This window comes from Gadus macrocephalus, chromosome 3 (genome assembly GCF_031168955.1).
Source record: "Gadus macrocephalus chromosome 3, ASM3116895v1".
Taxonomy (NCBI): Eukaryota; Metazoa; Chordata; class Actinopteri; order Gadiformes; family Gadidae; genus Gadus; species Gadus macrocephalus.
The window spans coordinates 10,049,580-10,063,456 of NC_082384.1; the positions used below are offsets into that span (position 1 = coordinate 10,049,580).

The 13,877-nt window shown below is 44.2% G+C and overlaps 2 protein-coding genes across 7 annotated transcripts; both read left to right on the forward strand.

Annotated features, from left to right (window-relative positions):
* The first annotated feature begins 383 nt into the window (after positions 1 to 383).
* Positions 384 to 3,125, forward strand: enam (enamelin). 5 transcript variants are annotated; one of them, XM_060047202.1, is made up of 7 exons: positions 384 to 499; positions 677 to 788; positions 981 to 1,004; positions 1,168 to 1,233; positions 1,743 to 1,766; positions 1,983 to 2,048; positions 2,362 to 3,125. In XM_060047202.1, the coding sequence occupies exons 2-7, from the start codon at positions 735 to 737 to the stop codon at positions 2,881 to 2,883; spliced, it is 756 nt and encodes a 251-aa protein (XP_059903185.1). In that variant the 5' UTR covers positions 384 to 499; positions 677 to 734; the 3' UTR covers positions 2,884 to 3,125. The 5 variants fall into 5 exon arrangements, with proteins under 5 accessions (XP_059903185.1, XP_059903188.1, XP_059903187.1 ...); XM_060047203.1 differs by having other exon boundaries at positions 390 to 500; positions 729 to 788; positions 1,171 to 1,233; XM_060047201.1 differs by having other exon boundaries at positions 392 to 500; positions 729 to 788.
* A 1,082-nt stretch (positions 3,126 to 4,207) lies between these two features.
* On the forward strand, positions 4,208 to 9,866 carry cnga1a (cyclic nucleotide gated channel subunit alpha 1a). 2 transcript variants are annotated; one of them, XM_060047198.1, is made up of 8 exons: positions 4,209 to 4,446; positions 4,951 to 5,061; positions 5,736 to 5,795; positions 6,041 to 6,235; positions 6,332 to 6,436; positions 7,129 to 7,235; positions 7,349 to 7,959; positions 8,082 to 9,866. In XM_060047198.1, exons 2-8 carry the CDS (start codon positions 4,976 to 4,978, stop codon positions 8,988 to 8,990), a joined length of 2,073 nt encoding a protein of 690 aa, XP_059903181.1. In that variant the 5' UTR covers positions 4,209 to 4,446; positions 4,951 to 4,975; the 3' UTR covers positions 8,991 to 9,866. The 2 variants fall into 2 exon arrangements, with proteins under 2 accessions (XP_059903183.1, XP_059903181.1); XM_060047200.1 differs by lacking the exon at positions 4,951 to 5,061 and having other exon boundaries at positions 4,208 to 4,446.
* Positions 9,867 to 13,877: the final 4,011 nt, after the last annotated feature.

Genomic DNA, 13,877 nt, shown 5'->3' on the forward strand with positions numbered 1-13,877 from the left:
AATGTTGCGCAAGTAAGCATGAACAGACCTGGATTGGAGGAAAGTCCTGACACCAAGCAAATACAAGTTGTGGTCAAGAGGAAAAAAAGAGCAATGCGAAGTGTCAGCTATGAAGCATTGTCCATCCCCTCCCTTCCTCCTAGGTAATCTTTGGATCTATACTCTACAGACAGACGGACAGCCTCTGCATGGCTCTACTATCCAGTAAAATTACTGGGAATATAGTCGCTTATACTTCCCCCATAGGTATGAGTTTGTGTTTTGGGGCAATTAAGTGGGTATGTGTATTTAGCCCATATGCGCAGTGTGTAATTAAACATAAAAGTGCCATTGAACATGTTTGGCTGAGTGTTGGGAAATTTCTCAAGCCCCAAAGGTTGAAGTTGATTGGCTGTGTGGCGGGTATATATAGGGTCTATCAGTCCATCTCGCAGTCAAAGTAGATTACTGTGTTTTACCTGAAGCATTCATTTTCAGCTGTTCTTGTCAAGACGAAAAGGGTGAGACATGTTACTTTGGATTGAAAGATTGTTTGATGTGTATGTTTAGCTTGTGGAGCTCGAGGAGTAATTTGCAAAGTGCAAGTTTCAATTTCTTTCCTTTTTCTCTCTTTCTCTCATTCACACTCTCTCTCCCTCACTTTCTCCCTCTCACTGAATCTAACGCACACACTCACGCCTGCACACCTTCACACACACCTTCACACACACAAACTTTCTGTTCCTCAGGAGACAATGGGGCCGCTGCTGCTTTTGGTCTGCATGCTGGGAGCAACGCTCGCAGCTCCTGTAAGTCTTTAATATTATTTTAGAAGTTAGACTGTGATACCTCTTCAAACTCTTTTGAAGGGATCAAACTCAAAATCTGTCATGCAACTATTTTTATATTTAGCTAATTAATCAATTAATGTACTTTTAAATGTTTCAGAATAATTTCCAATTCTTCTATTCAGAGCCTTAAACTCTTTCTCCTGTCCCCAGGTCCCGGAAAGCGGAAGCAATGAGGTATATTTTCATTCTATATTTTTTGACACTTTTTTATATTTTGTTTCAACTACTCACAACCCATTCTGTCTGGGGGCTCTGAATGGCTCTGGATGATGGTGTCGCACTGTGATTGAGTTCCTGTTGCCAAATAGTCCGGTGGGTTCATGTGGAATTCTCCCAGCAGGTGGCAGCACATGCTAATGCTGCCCTGCAATGGATGGAGATGTACCGGAGCTCCCTGCAGCTGGTTAGTGTCTCTGTTGCACTTATCACACACACACACACGCACGCACGCACGCACGCACGCACGCACACACACACACACACACACACACACACACACACACACACACACACACACACACACACACACACACACACACACACACACACACACACACACACACACACACACACACACACACACACACACACACACACACACACACACACACTAATCTCACACATGGGTTGGCCAGTGTAAACTAGAGCAGCATGATAAAGGCTCAGGGTACCGATGGAGCTGATCTGTCCAGGAGGAGTTTCTCCACCTGATGCGACGTGAAGGAAGAATATGGAAATGATTTGTTGGCTGTTTCGTTAAGGGAGCAGTAGCTGCAGGGGTTTGTCTCTCTGTGTCACTTAAAATAAACTAAAAAATAAATGTAGTCCCTCATAAACACACGATGCCGTGCAATGAATCAGTAACTAGGCCTATTGATCGCTCTAATTGTTGTTTTTTATTCAAATCCTCAGGGTTCCCCGATGGAGGAGCAAATGGTACGAACACGACAGGGTACTTCACCAGGCTAGACTTCAGACTGGATGTCTAGACTCAGCTTAGTCTGTGCTTCTAGGCCTCATTCCCCTACCAGCCAATCCCTCAGAAGCCCCGCGGTGTAGCATTTGGAACAAAGATGGCTGCCCCTATGTGAATAAGGCCCATAGGAATGTCAACTTATCAAAACATGACATCTCCTTCCTTTATTTATTCAGATGGGTGACGCACCTGCTGCGGACCTTCCCGCTCCTCCGGTCAGTGATGACTCAGAGGAAGAGGAGGTGAGCAGTTCTCAACACAAAACACTTTGTTTTTTATAGGTCAGATTTAAGAGCTATCATTTGAGCGTAATATGTTTGAAATGCCATATCCATCCATCAGCTATAAGTGAGTGAAATGCTCTGTGAGCAAGACTGCTTACGGTTTATTTCTGGGGACAAACTTTTTAAGCACTTTGGGTATCTCAAAAGCACTAACTAATGAATTGCCTTTCTTTCTTGCTCTCTCTCTCTCTCTCTCTCTCTCTCTCTCTCTCTCTCTCTCTCTCTCTCTCTCTCTCTCTCTCTCTCTCTCCCTCCCTCCTCTTGTTTCCAGGAAAAAGCCGCCGCAGCCCCCAAAGCAGCCGCAGCCGCCCCGCTGAACTCGGAGGAGGCTGGCGAGGACGGAGCCGAGGAGGAGGAAGCGGCAGAGGCGGCCGAAGAGGAACCCGCGGCCGAGGCAGAACCCGCGGCCGAGGCAGAACCCGCGGCCGATGCAGAACCCGCGGCCGAGGCAGAACCTGCGGCCGAGCCTGCGGCCGAACCCGCGGCCGAAGGGGCTACTGAAGCTGTTGCCGAGCCTGCTGCCGAAGCAGCCGCTGTCGACCCGGCCGTAGTGGAGGCCCCTGCTGCGGAGGTAGTCCCAGCCGACGCCACTCCCGTGGTGGAGGCGGCCGCGGTGGAGGCTCCAGCGGTGGAGGCTCCCGCGGTGGAGGCTGCAGCGGTGGAGGTTCCCGCCGCGGTCGAGGCTCCAGTGGTCGAGGCTGCAGCGGTGGAGGCTGCCGTGGTAGCGGTGGAAGCGGTGCCAGAGCTGGTGGTACTAGCGGGTCCCGTGGAGGTCCAGGCTGGGACAGCGTAATCGCCCCAGTTTGTCACCTCAGTTTCTCTCCTGACCTGAGTAGGCCTATTATATCTCAGTAGGCCTAGGTCATGTTAATAAGTAGCCCACTGACGGCGGCAGATTTTTTGTCATTTTGCCGGATCATTGGACAGATCACAGGCCGCATATGGTCAGCCCAGACTGATGTTATTTTTCTTATGTCATTTACTTGATGATGTTTGTGATGATCTGTGAAAATAAATATGTGGTGGTTGAATGCATCCACTCATCAGGTTTATTGTATTACACTTAAAACGAATCAAATTGATTAAAAGGTAACCATTTACAATAAGGGTACAATAATGAACTATCAATCTAAATTAGTTAATGCGATTATAAGCATTATCTAACAATAACTAGAAGATAATTAACTTCTTAACGAATAATGGTGTAGTAGTCATTACTTGTTAACTAAGTCAGTTATTGATTTATACTTTTTCTAATAGCACACAAATTAATATATTTGTTGTATTATATTGAATGATTACTAGACCATAAATTAACTGCTCTTAGTTCACATCACTCATGGTTAACCTCTTTACCCTTATTGTAAAGTGTTACCGAATAACAGATTACTACAGTTGATCTTTTAGCAATCCTTAAACAATCATCTTTCCATATCAAACCTATAGTTAACCTATCATAAAATATATACTATAGCCTACATTGCATTTCCGTTATTAGTTGTCGGCTCTGCTGTTTGGATGCGAATTGTCCATCATCACCCACAGAACACTGCAGCCAAAGGATCTTCCCATGGGATCGCAGATTCATCTAACATGCAGTAGATGTAGGCTACCATTGTAACAATCAAGCTCGGATCTACAGATGGGACGGTCCGGACAGTCATTTATCACCACATATAAATGCACAAGGGATCGTGTGGCTCCAGTAGGACAGCATTAGCAGCAGAACCGGTACACTCCCGGTGGATTTGCTGCAGCTTTAATAGGATATAGAGGGGATAGGCTAGAGTGCTGAGTAAGCACTTAACCAGCCAGGGAGGACTGAAGTGCTTAGAATCCCTCCAATATATATTGGACATTATGCCCCCCCCCCCCCCCCTTATGGGGAATACAAACCACCTTACATTAAGGATCAGAGCTCTGTTTCATATTTTGTGTTTTGTTCTTTTTTTTTCTTTTACATTCCTGGATAACAAGTAAATCCAGGAGAGTGCAATTTTCTCCCTGAAGTAAAGAAAACATAGCCATTCACTTTTTTGCGGTTTCTTATTGATTGTGAAGTGTCTGATTGTTGTCTGTAGTTGTGATATATGATGATTACTCGTGTTCTCTGTGAAAGTGGGTGAAAGAAAGGAGTGTGGATGAATGGTGGCCTCATCCACTTTCATCCTTCTCTAATCCCCCTCGATCCTCCTCAGGGTCACTCACAACTTAGTCTCCTTCCTGGGACTCTACGCTGCGTTTAATTGTGCGGCTGCTCACCAATAAATTCATATTATGATCAATTCAACCTTTCTGTGCTCCAAAGATCAAACAAAACATGGACTCATCGCTCTAGATTAGCTTGGTGGGAAAGGTAAGTTGGATATATATATATTCTTTTTAAGTGTTATAGCCTACTATACACAGTCGGATGCAGCTTATGGGGATTTAATATGCAGATTGCAGATGCAGAGAACATGAATTATGACCACAGTAAAACAGATGGAGCATGGAAGATGTAATACATAATCAAGGGTGATGTAGGGCTTACATCTCTGAGATTAGCCAGGCTGGAGTTAATAAGGAGGTTTTCTAAAACTTTTTGCAAATCCAAAGTTTAGAAAATGTGAGATGTAGAATGGCTATCCATGTAATATAAAATGGATGCCTTTTCAAATACCATGCACCTGTTTGGTCTAATGTCATTATAACAAAAAAGTATGCATCATTTGTCACAGACTAAATCTGTTTCATATCAACTTTCATAACCCATACCAGACTCGACTCAATCTTAATTTGAAACCTAACAATTCCAGATAATGTTAGGGACGTTCCCATAATCTCCATGCACAACGAGTCTATCATTGACATCTTACAGGCTAAACTAGACACCTCCTCTGGGCATGACCACTGCACGTGGCTCCGTCCGGCTCTGGGAGTCAGCGGACACCACCAATGTTGAGATGGACCAGCAAAGTGAAGAGGATATGTATGCAGTCCTATAATCCTAGCACAAACCCTAATGCTATGACCCTAACTCTAAAACTCAACCAATAGCCCTATACCCTAACCCGATAACTTTAAACACGAACCCCAACTCTAAACCCTAACACTATTCCCTAACCTTCAAACTCAACCCTATAATCCTAGACCTAAAACACTTAACCTCTATAACCCAATACCTAACCCGATAACCCAAACTAAAAAAAAACTCAACCCCATAAGCCCATATTACCTTAACCCTATCCCACATTTGGTCCAACCCTAATAACCCTAACCCGAAGCCGTGTAGTTAGAGGGGCGGCAGTAGCTCAGGAGGTAGAGCGGGTTGGCTGGTAACCGCAAGGTTGCTAGTTCGATTCCCGAGTGTCGAGGTGTCCCTGAGCAAGGCACCTAACCCTAACTGCTCCCGTGAGCTGGTTGACGCATTGCATGGCTGATGCCGACGTCAGTGCATGAATGTGTGCATGAATGTGTGCATGAATGGGTGTTGTTAGGCAACATTGTAAAGCGCTTTGGCCACTGGTTACCAAAAATGCAGTCCATTTACCATCTATAACCCTAACCCTTCCTAAAGCTACAGTACATGTTTTATGCTTAGGAACAGCAAAGCAATAAGTCAATAGCAAATGATACAACCAACACATGTTTGCTGTCTTCTAGAGTGGAACCTGGTGGATCTTCTCACCCTCTGCAGAACATGAACAACAACAACAATGAAGAGTGAGGAAAACAGCCCATACAGCCTCCCTTTGATGTGTTTCTAATGGCATTTCAGCTTGTGTGCTAAATATAATTATATGTATGGTGTTATTTTTCCAACAGGGAAGAAAAGAAGCTACAGAAAGAGTAGAAAGAGTTAATTAAGTTTTAATTACGGTTAATGGCCCCAACATCTACATCAGTAGAGCGCAGTAAAGGCGTTGGTGCTCAGAAAAGACATATGTGTTTGTGTCTTTTTCTTCTAGGAAAGAGAAGGAGGAAGAGGAGAGCAAAGAAACAGAGGAGGAGGCTAAGGAGAAGGAGGAAACGGAGAACAAAGAAAAAGAGGAGAAGGAGGCAAAGGAAAAAGAGGAGCTAGAGAAAAAAGAAAAAGAGGACAAGGAGGCCAAAGAAAAAGAGGAACAAGAGAAAAAAGAAAAAGAGAAGAAAGAGAAAGAAAAGTGGGTGAATTATTCACTATTATGAGTTTGTCTGTAGTGAACAAGATATTGTTTTCCCCATCAGAGTTAAGGCCTGTTGTGTTTGTGTTTTCCCAGGCCCAAAGAGCTCTTCGTAATAAACCCGGCTGGTGCTCTGTACTATAACTGGCTGTTCATCATCACTCTGCCCGTCATGTACAACTGGACCACTATCATAGCCAGGTGATGAGCTTTACAGATGTGTCTAGTCCTGGGAGTACAGAAGAGAAACTGGGTTACCTGCTGGCTGTCGCTTAACTTTCTAGACATCAATAATATCCCCAAAGTATATCAAATGATCAAACGGTTCAGACCACTGTGCAGGATACATAGTGTGGTTATAAACAAACCTTTCCAATGGGTTGGGCTTATGTTAGAATTTTTTCAAATGTGGAGTAAGCTTCTATTAAAAGTATAAAAATATGTAATTATTTTGAAAGAATTTGGGGGAACAACTTCATGTTTTTCAGAAGTTAGAGGGGACTTGTCCCCTCCGTCTCCCCTGGGATCTACGCCCATGTTCAGGATTATACAATGTTCTTGTATTGTTTTTCAATACAATACAAGAACATGGTTTTTCGTGTTTTAATTCGTAGATTAAAATCAGTATGTCAGCAGGAACAAGCACTCATTAACATTATGTTGCCAGCTCTCTGCATAGTCTATTTACCCAGGGGAAAGGACTAATCTTGGTTTCGCTATCTCTCATAGGTCATATTTGCAAAAGTTTTGTTCACATATTTATAATTATGTTGTTGTGAGGTTTTTGACCTTTGAGGAAGATTGACGTTCTTATTTGTAATGGCTTAATATGTTCTAGAAGTGTATGAAATGGCAATTTCAATTCATATTAATTATGCTTTAATTTCTTCCAGGGCCTCTTTTGAGGAGCTGCAACATAACTTCTTCAAATATTGGGTTGTTTTGGATTACACCTCAGACTTCATCTACCTTTTGGATATGGCCTTCAGAACCAGAACAGGTAAAAGGCAAATGACTTCAGGCAATATGTTTTTTTCAATTGGGAGGTTCATCAGCTGTTTAGTGTTGGGAATTGGTCCATAAGACCTTCTCATATTTACGTCTTCCATGCAGGTTACCTGGAGCAGGGACTGATGATAAAAGATAAGAAGCTATTGATGGAACACTACACCACTAGCTTTCAGTTCCGTCTGGACGTGGTCTCCATGCTGCCCACGGACGTCATGTACCTGTACTTCGGCCTGGACTACCCTGAGATCCGCCTCAACAAGCTGCTGAGGATCAGCCGCATGATGGAGTTCTTTACAAAGACAGAGACCAAGACAAACTACCCCAACATCTTCCGCATTGGCAACCTCATCTTGTACATCGTCATCATCATCCACTGGAACGCGTGTTTTTTCTTCTCCTTCTCCAAGTACATTGGCTTTGGTGCAGACGACTGGGTCTACCCGGCCTTGGATGACCCTGAGCAGCCTGCCTTTGGACAGGGCATGAGGAAGTATTCCTTCAGCCTGTACTGGTCCACTCTGACACTAACCACCATCGGAGAGACCCCACCTCCAGCTCTGGACTCTGAGTTCTTCTTTCACGTGGTGGACTTCCTCGTTGGCGTCCTGATTTTTGCCACCATTGTGGGTAACATCGCCACCATGATCTCCAACATGAACGCCGCCCAGGCCCAGTTTCAGTCCCGCATTGACAACATAAAGCAGTACATGCAGGTTGGTATGAAATAACTAACATTTACTTATGGTGTTCTTATCCTCAAGTCTATCATTGATATGTTTTGATGTTGCTATTTGTTTGTTCTCATTGGAATGTGTTGGTGTCTGATCCTCTACAGGTGCGAAAAGTCAGCAAGGATCTGGAAGACCGGGTTATTAAATGGTTTGATTACCTTTGGAACAACGGCAAGGCCCAGGACGAAAGGGAGGTGCTGAGGTATCTCCCGGACAAACTGAAAGCTGAGCTCGCCATCCAAGTCCATATGGACACCCTGAAGAAGGTCCGTATCTTTGCGGACTGCGAGGCAGGTCTGCTGATCGAGCTTGTGCTGAAACTCCGACCACAGGTGTTCAGCCCGAATGACTACATCTGCAAGAAAGGCGACATCGGCCGCGAGATGTACATCATCAAGGACGGCCAGCTCGCCGTGGTGGCCGATGATGGGGTGAAACAGTTCTGTGTCCTAGGCAGCGGCAGTTACTTTGGCGAGATCAGCATCCTCAACATCAAAGGCAGCAAGGCGGGTAACCGACGCACGGCCAACATCCGGAGCATCGGGTACTCTGACCTCTTCTGCCTGTCCAAGGATGACCTGATGGAGTCCCTCACAGAGTACCCCGATGCCAAGGGAATGCTGGAGGAGAAGGGCAAGCTGATCCTGATGAAGGACAATCTCATAGACCTGGACCCGGCAAACATCAAGCCGGAGGTAAAGGAGCTGGAGGAGAAGGTCAACCGCCTGTACAGCATCATGGATTTGATGCAGATCAAGTTGAAGAAGGTCCTTGTCAAACACAAGAGCGCAGATGTGGCTTTGAAACAGCAAATCCGGGAGTTGGAGATCCTGTCAGGAGAAGAGGTGATGGACGAGGAGGATGGAGAACAGGAAGTGACCGCGGGAGAAACGGTGGCAGGAGAGGAGAAGAAAGAAGAAAAGGTGGAAGAGGAAGAGATGAAAGAAGGTGATGAACAGGACGCAGACACCAAGGAGGATGTGAAGAAAGATGTGGATAAGGATGGTGAATGACCAAGACGTAGATGTAAATAATGAAAGAGGCTACTAATGAAGTCGAAAAAAGAAGACATTGGTTTACAGGAAGCGAGTCAAACCATGGATCATCCACATGAAGATCTGATCTGGTTATTAGTGACAGCCACATTATTGAAGAATTTTTTGTTGTCTTTCGTCATCTATTTCTAACTTGCTTTTGACCAAATGAATATAATCCAAATCAAAATTTGCGGGGAGCCAAAGAAAATGCCTATAAATAAAAAAAATGATAAAATAGGATTATGATTGTTTCATAATTGTAGTACTGTACTTTTAATTTACATGTTTTTGTTGTGACTTCCATATTTTAGAAACAGTGTTTTACCAATGTCCCTTCTAGATTACTGATTAGTCGTTCGCGACCGAATCAGTTTGAATGAACAAATCTTTAACTAGAACATACCAAACTGATTCTTCTCTCCTCCCAGAACCACTAGTCACTTACTTGGTGACTCACTGTTCGTTCACTGACTGTGAGAGGTGAAGAAGGAAGAGGCTTATTGAGCGACTAACGATAATACGATTCAATATCAGTGAAATGGTAAATGCATGCTGTCTTTGTATTTTCTGTGTCACGCCAGATTAATCAAATATTTGAATGTCTCGTCAATCTGTCTCGTTCTTTCATGGTTCGTTATCCACCCGGCCCGGGACCCCCACCATCATTGTTAAATCAAGTCTATTATCTTGCTGATATGTTAAACATCCAATAATCAACTACGGCCCCCCACCCCAGCGTTTGGTTAAAGTTGTAATGTTGTGTTGATTGATGACCGACTTCCACAATCGTTTGAGAATAAGAACGAGGGAGGAGCTGAGTCTGACTGACTCAGCTGAGAACCGTGCATTCCATGATTTGATTGCTACCGGAAACGCGATTGAACAAACAAACAAACAAATGATTCTGAACGGTTCTTCTTGGCGAACTGACCGACGCAAACTGAATCAAGGAAAATAATCATGAAATCCATCACTTATCTAGATGTCTTCTTTCTGTCTGTTGTTAACACTATTCATATTGTGCCACCTGCTGTAAAAACAGTAGTGGCTGGCTAGTCTAGTGGCTTCAAATGAACAGTTTCCCTTCATAAAATTACTGTTTGGCCTCCTGAACTTCCCTTGTAATTTGGTTCTTTCTATTGGAGGCCGAAATGAAGCCTGGGTCCGTCTAGGGATGTCACACACATTAGTAGGGTTAACTTATTTCCCTGGACAAGGAAAGAACTTTGAACTTTGAACTTCATGAGCTCCCTTTAAAAACAAACTTTAAAGTAAAAGTTCTAAGGTGGCGTCCAGCCCAAATCCAACCACACAAGCAGATCTATTAAACTGTAGCTGTTGTCATCATGACCAGCCGATTAAGACCCAGAATGATGGCTCCATTTGTCCAGAGATGCGATAGGAGGAAAGGCCAGACACAACAATTTGATGAATACAAATCTTTACAAAAGAAAAGCAAACAAAACATGAATTACAATGAAGCTAGACTTTCTAGCGAAGTCAAACACTACAAAATCCCTCATCTCTCGGAAGACGTGATGAAGTGACGGTGATTAATAATGAGTTACCAGTCCACCCCAGGATAATCTGTTAATCTGAGTAAACACCAGGGTCATGAAGGAGTTATTTCATGCTGCCGTTTTTGGCCAAACTAAATCAGACTGATGGATGCAACTCCCATACAGCCACAGAGCCTTACCATCAGGACATTCTTGTGTTAGCTAGGGTGTTTGACAACCAAGGTTTGGTGTTTGAACCCCCATGTCTTCAGTCTACCTGTAGATGTCCTTGATGTAAGATGTCATAACCCCCTACCTGCCCATGAGATATAAGTTCATGTTAATGAATCAATGGCTATATCGTCCTTCAATTTGTGTCCTTACACCAGCATGCTGCATTTCACCCGAGAACCAAAACGTTATGTAAGTGCTTATTGGTTACGGTCCTTATTCACCATAGTGTCCGTCTCGACTCTGAACACTTTGCTGTGTGGGGGAAATGAATGTAGAATTACTTAATTAGTTCTACCCCCAGCTAGCACATAGAACCGAGCAGACAAGACAAAACATTTTCAACTGCCCTGCCCAGCAGTTTCCTTATTTGGAGGTGATAACCCAGAAAAAGTCAGTCGGCTCACAGGAAGAGCAGGTGTATACCAATATATATATCAATACCAGTATTGATTGCAGAGCTTAATGCAACAGGAAATTCATCACAGTGTTATTCAATTATTAAGTTTTGAGTTGACTCAACTGCGTATTGTCTCGTAGGTGTCCCCGACTGCCGTATGGTGTAGCTACATAGCTTAATAATATATGTGCGTGTTGTGTATATACGCGTGTATGTGTTGAATCTGTGTGTGTGTGTGTGTGTGTGTGTGTGTGTGTGTGTGTGTGTGTGTGTGTGTGTGTGTGTGTGTGTGTGTGTGTGTGCGTGTGTTTGTGTGCGTGTGTGTGTGTGTGTGTGTGTGTGTGTGTGTGTGTGTGAGTGAGTGTGTGTGCGTCAGTTTGTCAAGAATCTGGAGTAGGGCCTAAAAGCATATTCCTTCCTGCTGTTGTGTGTGTGTCAAAGAGAGTGTGAATGCCATTAAGTGTAAGATGTATAAATCTAAAAACAAACACAAGATGACAAGTTTTCTCAAATATATTTTTATTTGATTCTATTGTCCTCAGTGCAGCCGGATGCAGCACAATACACAGTATAAAAGTCTGTGACCTTGGTTCTTCTAGCTTGAGATGCTCTTGTGCTTGGCCTGTTTTCCTGAGAAGATGGGGAGACCGTGGTCATTAAAAGATTGGTCCATATAGCCATGCTGTTCAGGCCCCATTCTGACTGTCTGCTGCTGCAGGAATATGGCTTTTCAGCCTGGTCAGTTGTAAAGGTTATATCTTTGAAGGAGGACCTGTCCCGGAGCCACCACCAGGTGTCTGTCCAGCCCGAGGAGCCACCACCAGGTGTCTGTCCAGCCCGAGGACGTTGCCAGGACGGCAGTTATAACTCCTTTTGGTCTTTGAGTTTTTACCATTGTCTTTCAGACTCAGGATTACAGCACAGACGTTGGATTTTTCCAGTGTGATGTCTCCAATGGCCAAGCAAACGGTCCATCGTTTCCTGGCAGGTTTGCAGAGACGCTCTCAATGACACATTAAAGTGGACTAAGTTGGGGCCCATCAGATGTAGACGTGCATACTTTGTGACAGCCCAGGTAAATTGCAACGAAGCTGGGGTTTCACTCCTCCATCGACCGCAGTTGAAAAGCCTTGCTGAACGTTTTCATCGCTCCATGAAGGCTTCCTTTTGGGCCGTCCTGATGGACGACAGCTGTTAACTCGTGTTTGCCGTGGGACTTCAGTATGAAGTATCCTATTCCAGCGTCTTGCTGCCTTTCTGGAGAAGTCGTGTGATCCGGAGTTATCCCGTGTTCCAGAGAAGCTACGCATGGTGGAGAACGCGTGTCCGTCGAGACGCCTACAAGGGTCTGTTGAGGAATCCCGGGAAGGCACATTCCTCGTCAAGGAAACAAGACATTCCTCTGTGACATCAGAGGTAGGTCGGGGGGCTAGTCTTGGTGAGTCGTCTCGAGGCTGCTCATCTGGATCCAGACGGGCTTGTTGAACCAGGGATTTTAACTAACCACCCTATGTGCATAAGTGTCAACGGAACAACATGTACACCTAAGACGATGTATTGCAAAGCATGAGCATGTGCCCCACCACAACATCCTGGGTGGCTTGATGGAATGTGCTGGATTTCACAAAAAGCCAAGGTTATTACAAAGGACCCACAACTGTAGATCAGGCGCGCCTCCCTGTCCTGCTTCAGGTAGGTCCTGGCGATCTTCTGTTCGTTAAGCTCCTTCACTTTCTCATTGAGCTAATAAGCAAACCTCCGCCTGAGGCTCTTTTCCTTTGCAAAATGACGGTTCAACCCCTTTTTCTTCTGTCATGTCCTCCCCGTCTTCGTCGGTCATGTCCGAGAAATCAAAGAATAGCTCTTCTTTTATCTTCTTCTTTCGTGTTTTTTCTCTGTTCCTGTGTTTCTGGGGGGCAACGGTCACGATGGCCACCTCAGGTTCTGTTAATGAGTTCAGAGGTGCCATGTTTCACAAGTCCATTAAAACATTTCACCTGGATCTCTTCTACATCCGGCAGGGCGGTGGCTGCCGGTTGATCCTCTTTCAGGATTGAAGTGCAGAAGATCGGAGCGTTTTTGCGATGTATTTCTTTGTATTTACTGAAGGCTTTTGTATTTGTTTTCTATTTCCTTGAATTTGTTTGCGTTCCTTTATATATTCTTTAACTGTACATGGGTGCCGTACATTCGATTCTGTTTTCTTTTTTTGCATTCTGTATTATTTTTTGCATTTCTTGATATTTTTTTGTATTTCTTTGTGTTACTTTGTATTTTTTAGTATTTTCTTTGTGTGTTTTTTTCAATGTTTTTTTGTTTTGCATGTGATCTGCGGGGATGGCTGAGTGGAGGGGGTCCGCCTAATGGAACAGGGTGTCCACTCTGGAAATGCAACTAGAACAATGCGAAAAAAAAACCTTCTTTGTACACATTGAAGCCTCATATCTTCTCTTCGTAACTCACTATGAGCATTTATCTCACAGTAACTCACCCTAAAGCCGCCCTCTCCAATTTAGTCATCATTTTCTTATGCTAGAAGATTAATTTTTGATGAGTTTGCCGTGTGGTTTCTCCAGGTCATCGTTGTCTTTCCTCGGGTGTCAAAGGTCTGCTTAGATGAACCTTCTGCCCTAGAATATGTCTTCAGATAAGACATACTTACTTGGGATGCCCTTCATCCAAACCTTTCTGGTGGTCATGACAACGTGTGTCAGGTCCTTTTTGGATGTCGAT

Bases quoted from the DNA above. Each gene is read 5' to 3' on its own strand.
- enam (XM_060047202.1), top strand. From the start codon at position 735: ATGGGGCCGCTGCTGCTTTTGGTCTGCATGCTGGGAGCAACGCTCGCA. The intron at 1,767-1,982 runs GTACGAACACGA...TTATTTATTCAG, and splicing joins CCCCGATGGAGGAGCAAATG to ATGGGTGACGCACCTGCTGC. The intron at 2,049-2,361 runs GTGAGCAGTTCT...TCTTGTTTCCAG, and splicing joins ATGACTCAGAGGAAGAGGAG to GAAAAAGCCGCCGCAGCCCC.
- cnga1a (XM_060047198.1), top strand. From the start codon at position 4,976: ATGACCACTGCACGTGGCTCCGTCCGGCTCTGGGAGTCAGCGGACACC. The intron at 5,062-5,735 runs GTATGCAGTCCT...GCTGTCTTCTAG, and splicing joins CAGCAAAGTGAAGAGGATAT to AGTGGAACCTGGTGGATCTT. The intron at 7,960-8,081 runs GTTGGTATGAAA...GATCCTCTACAG, and splicing joins ACATAAAGCAGTACATGCAG to GTGCGAAAAGTCAGCAAGGA.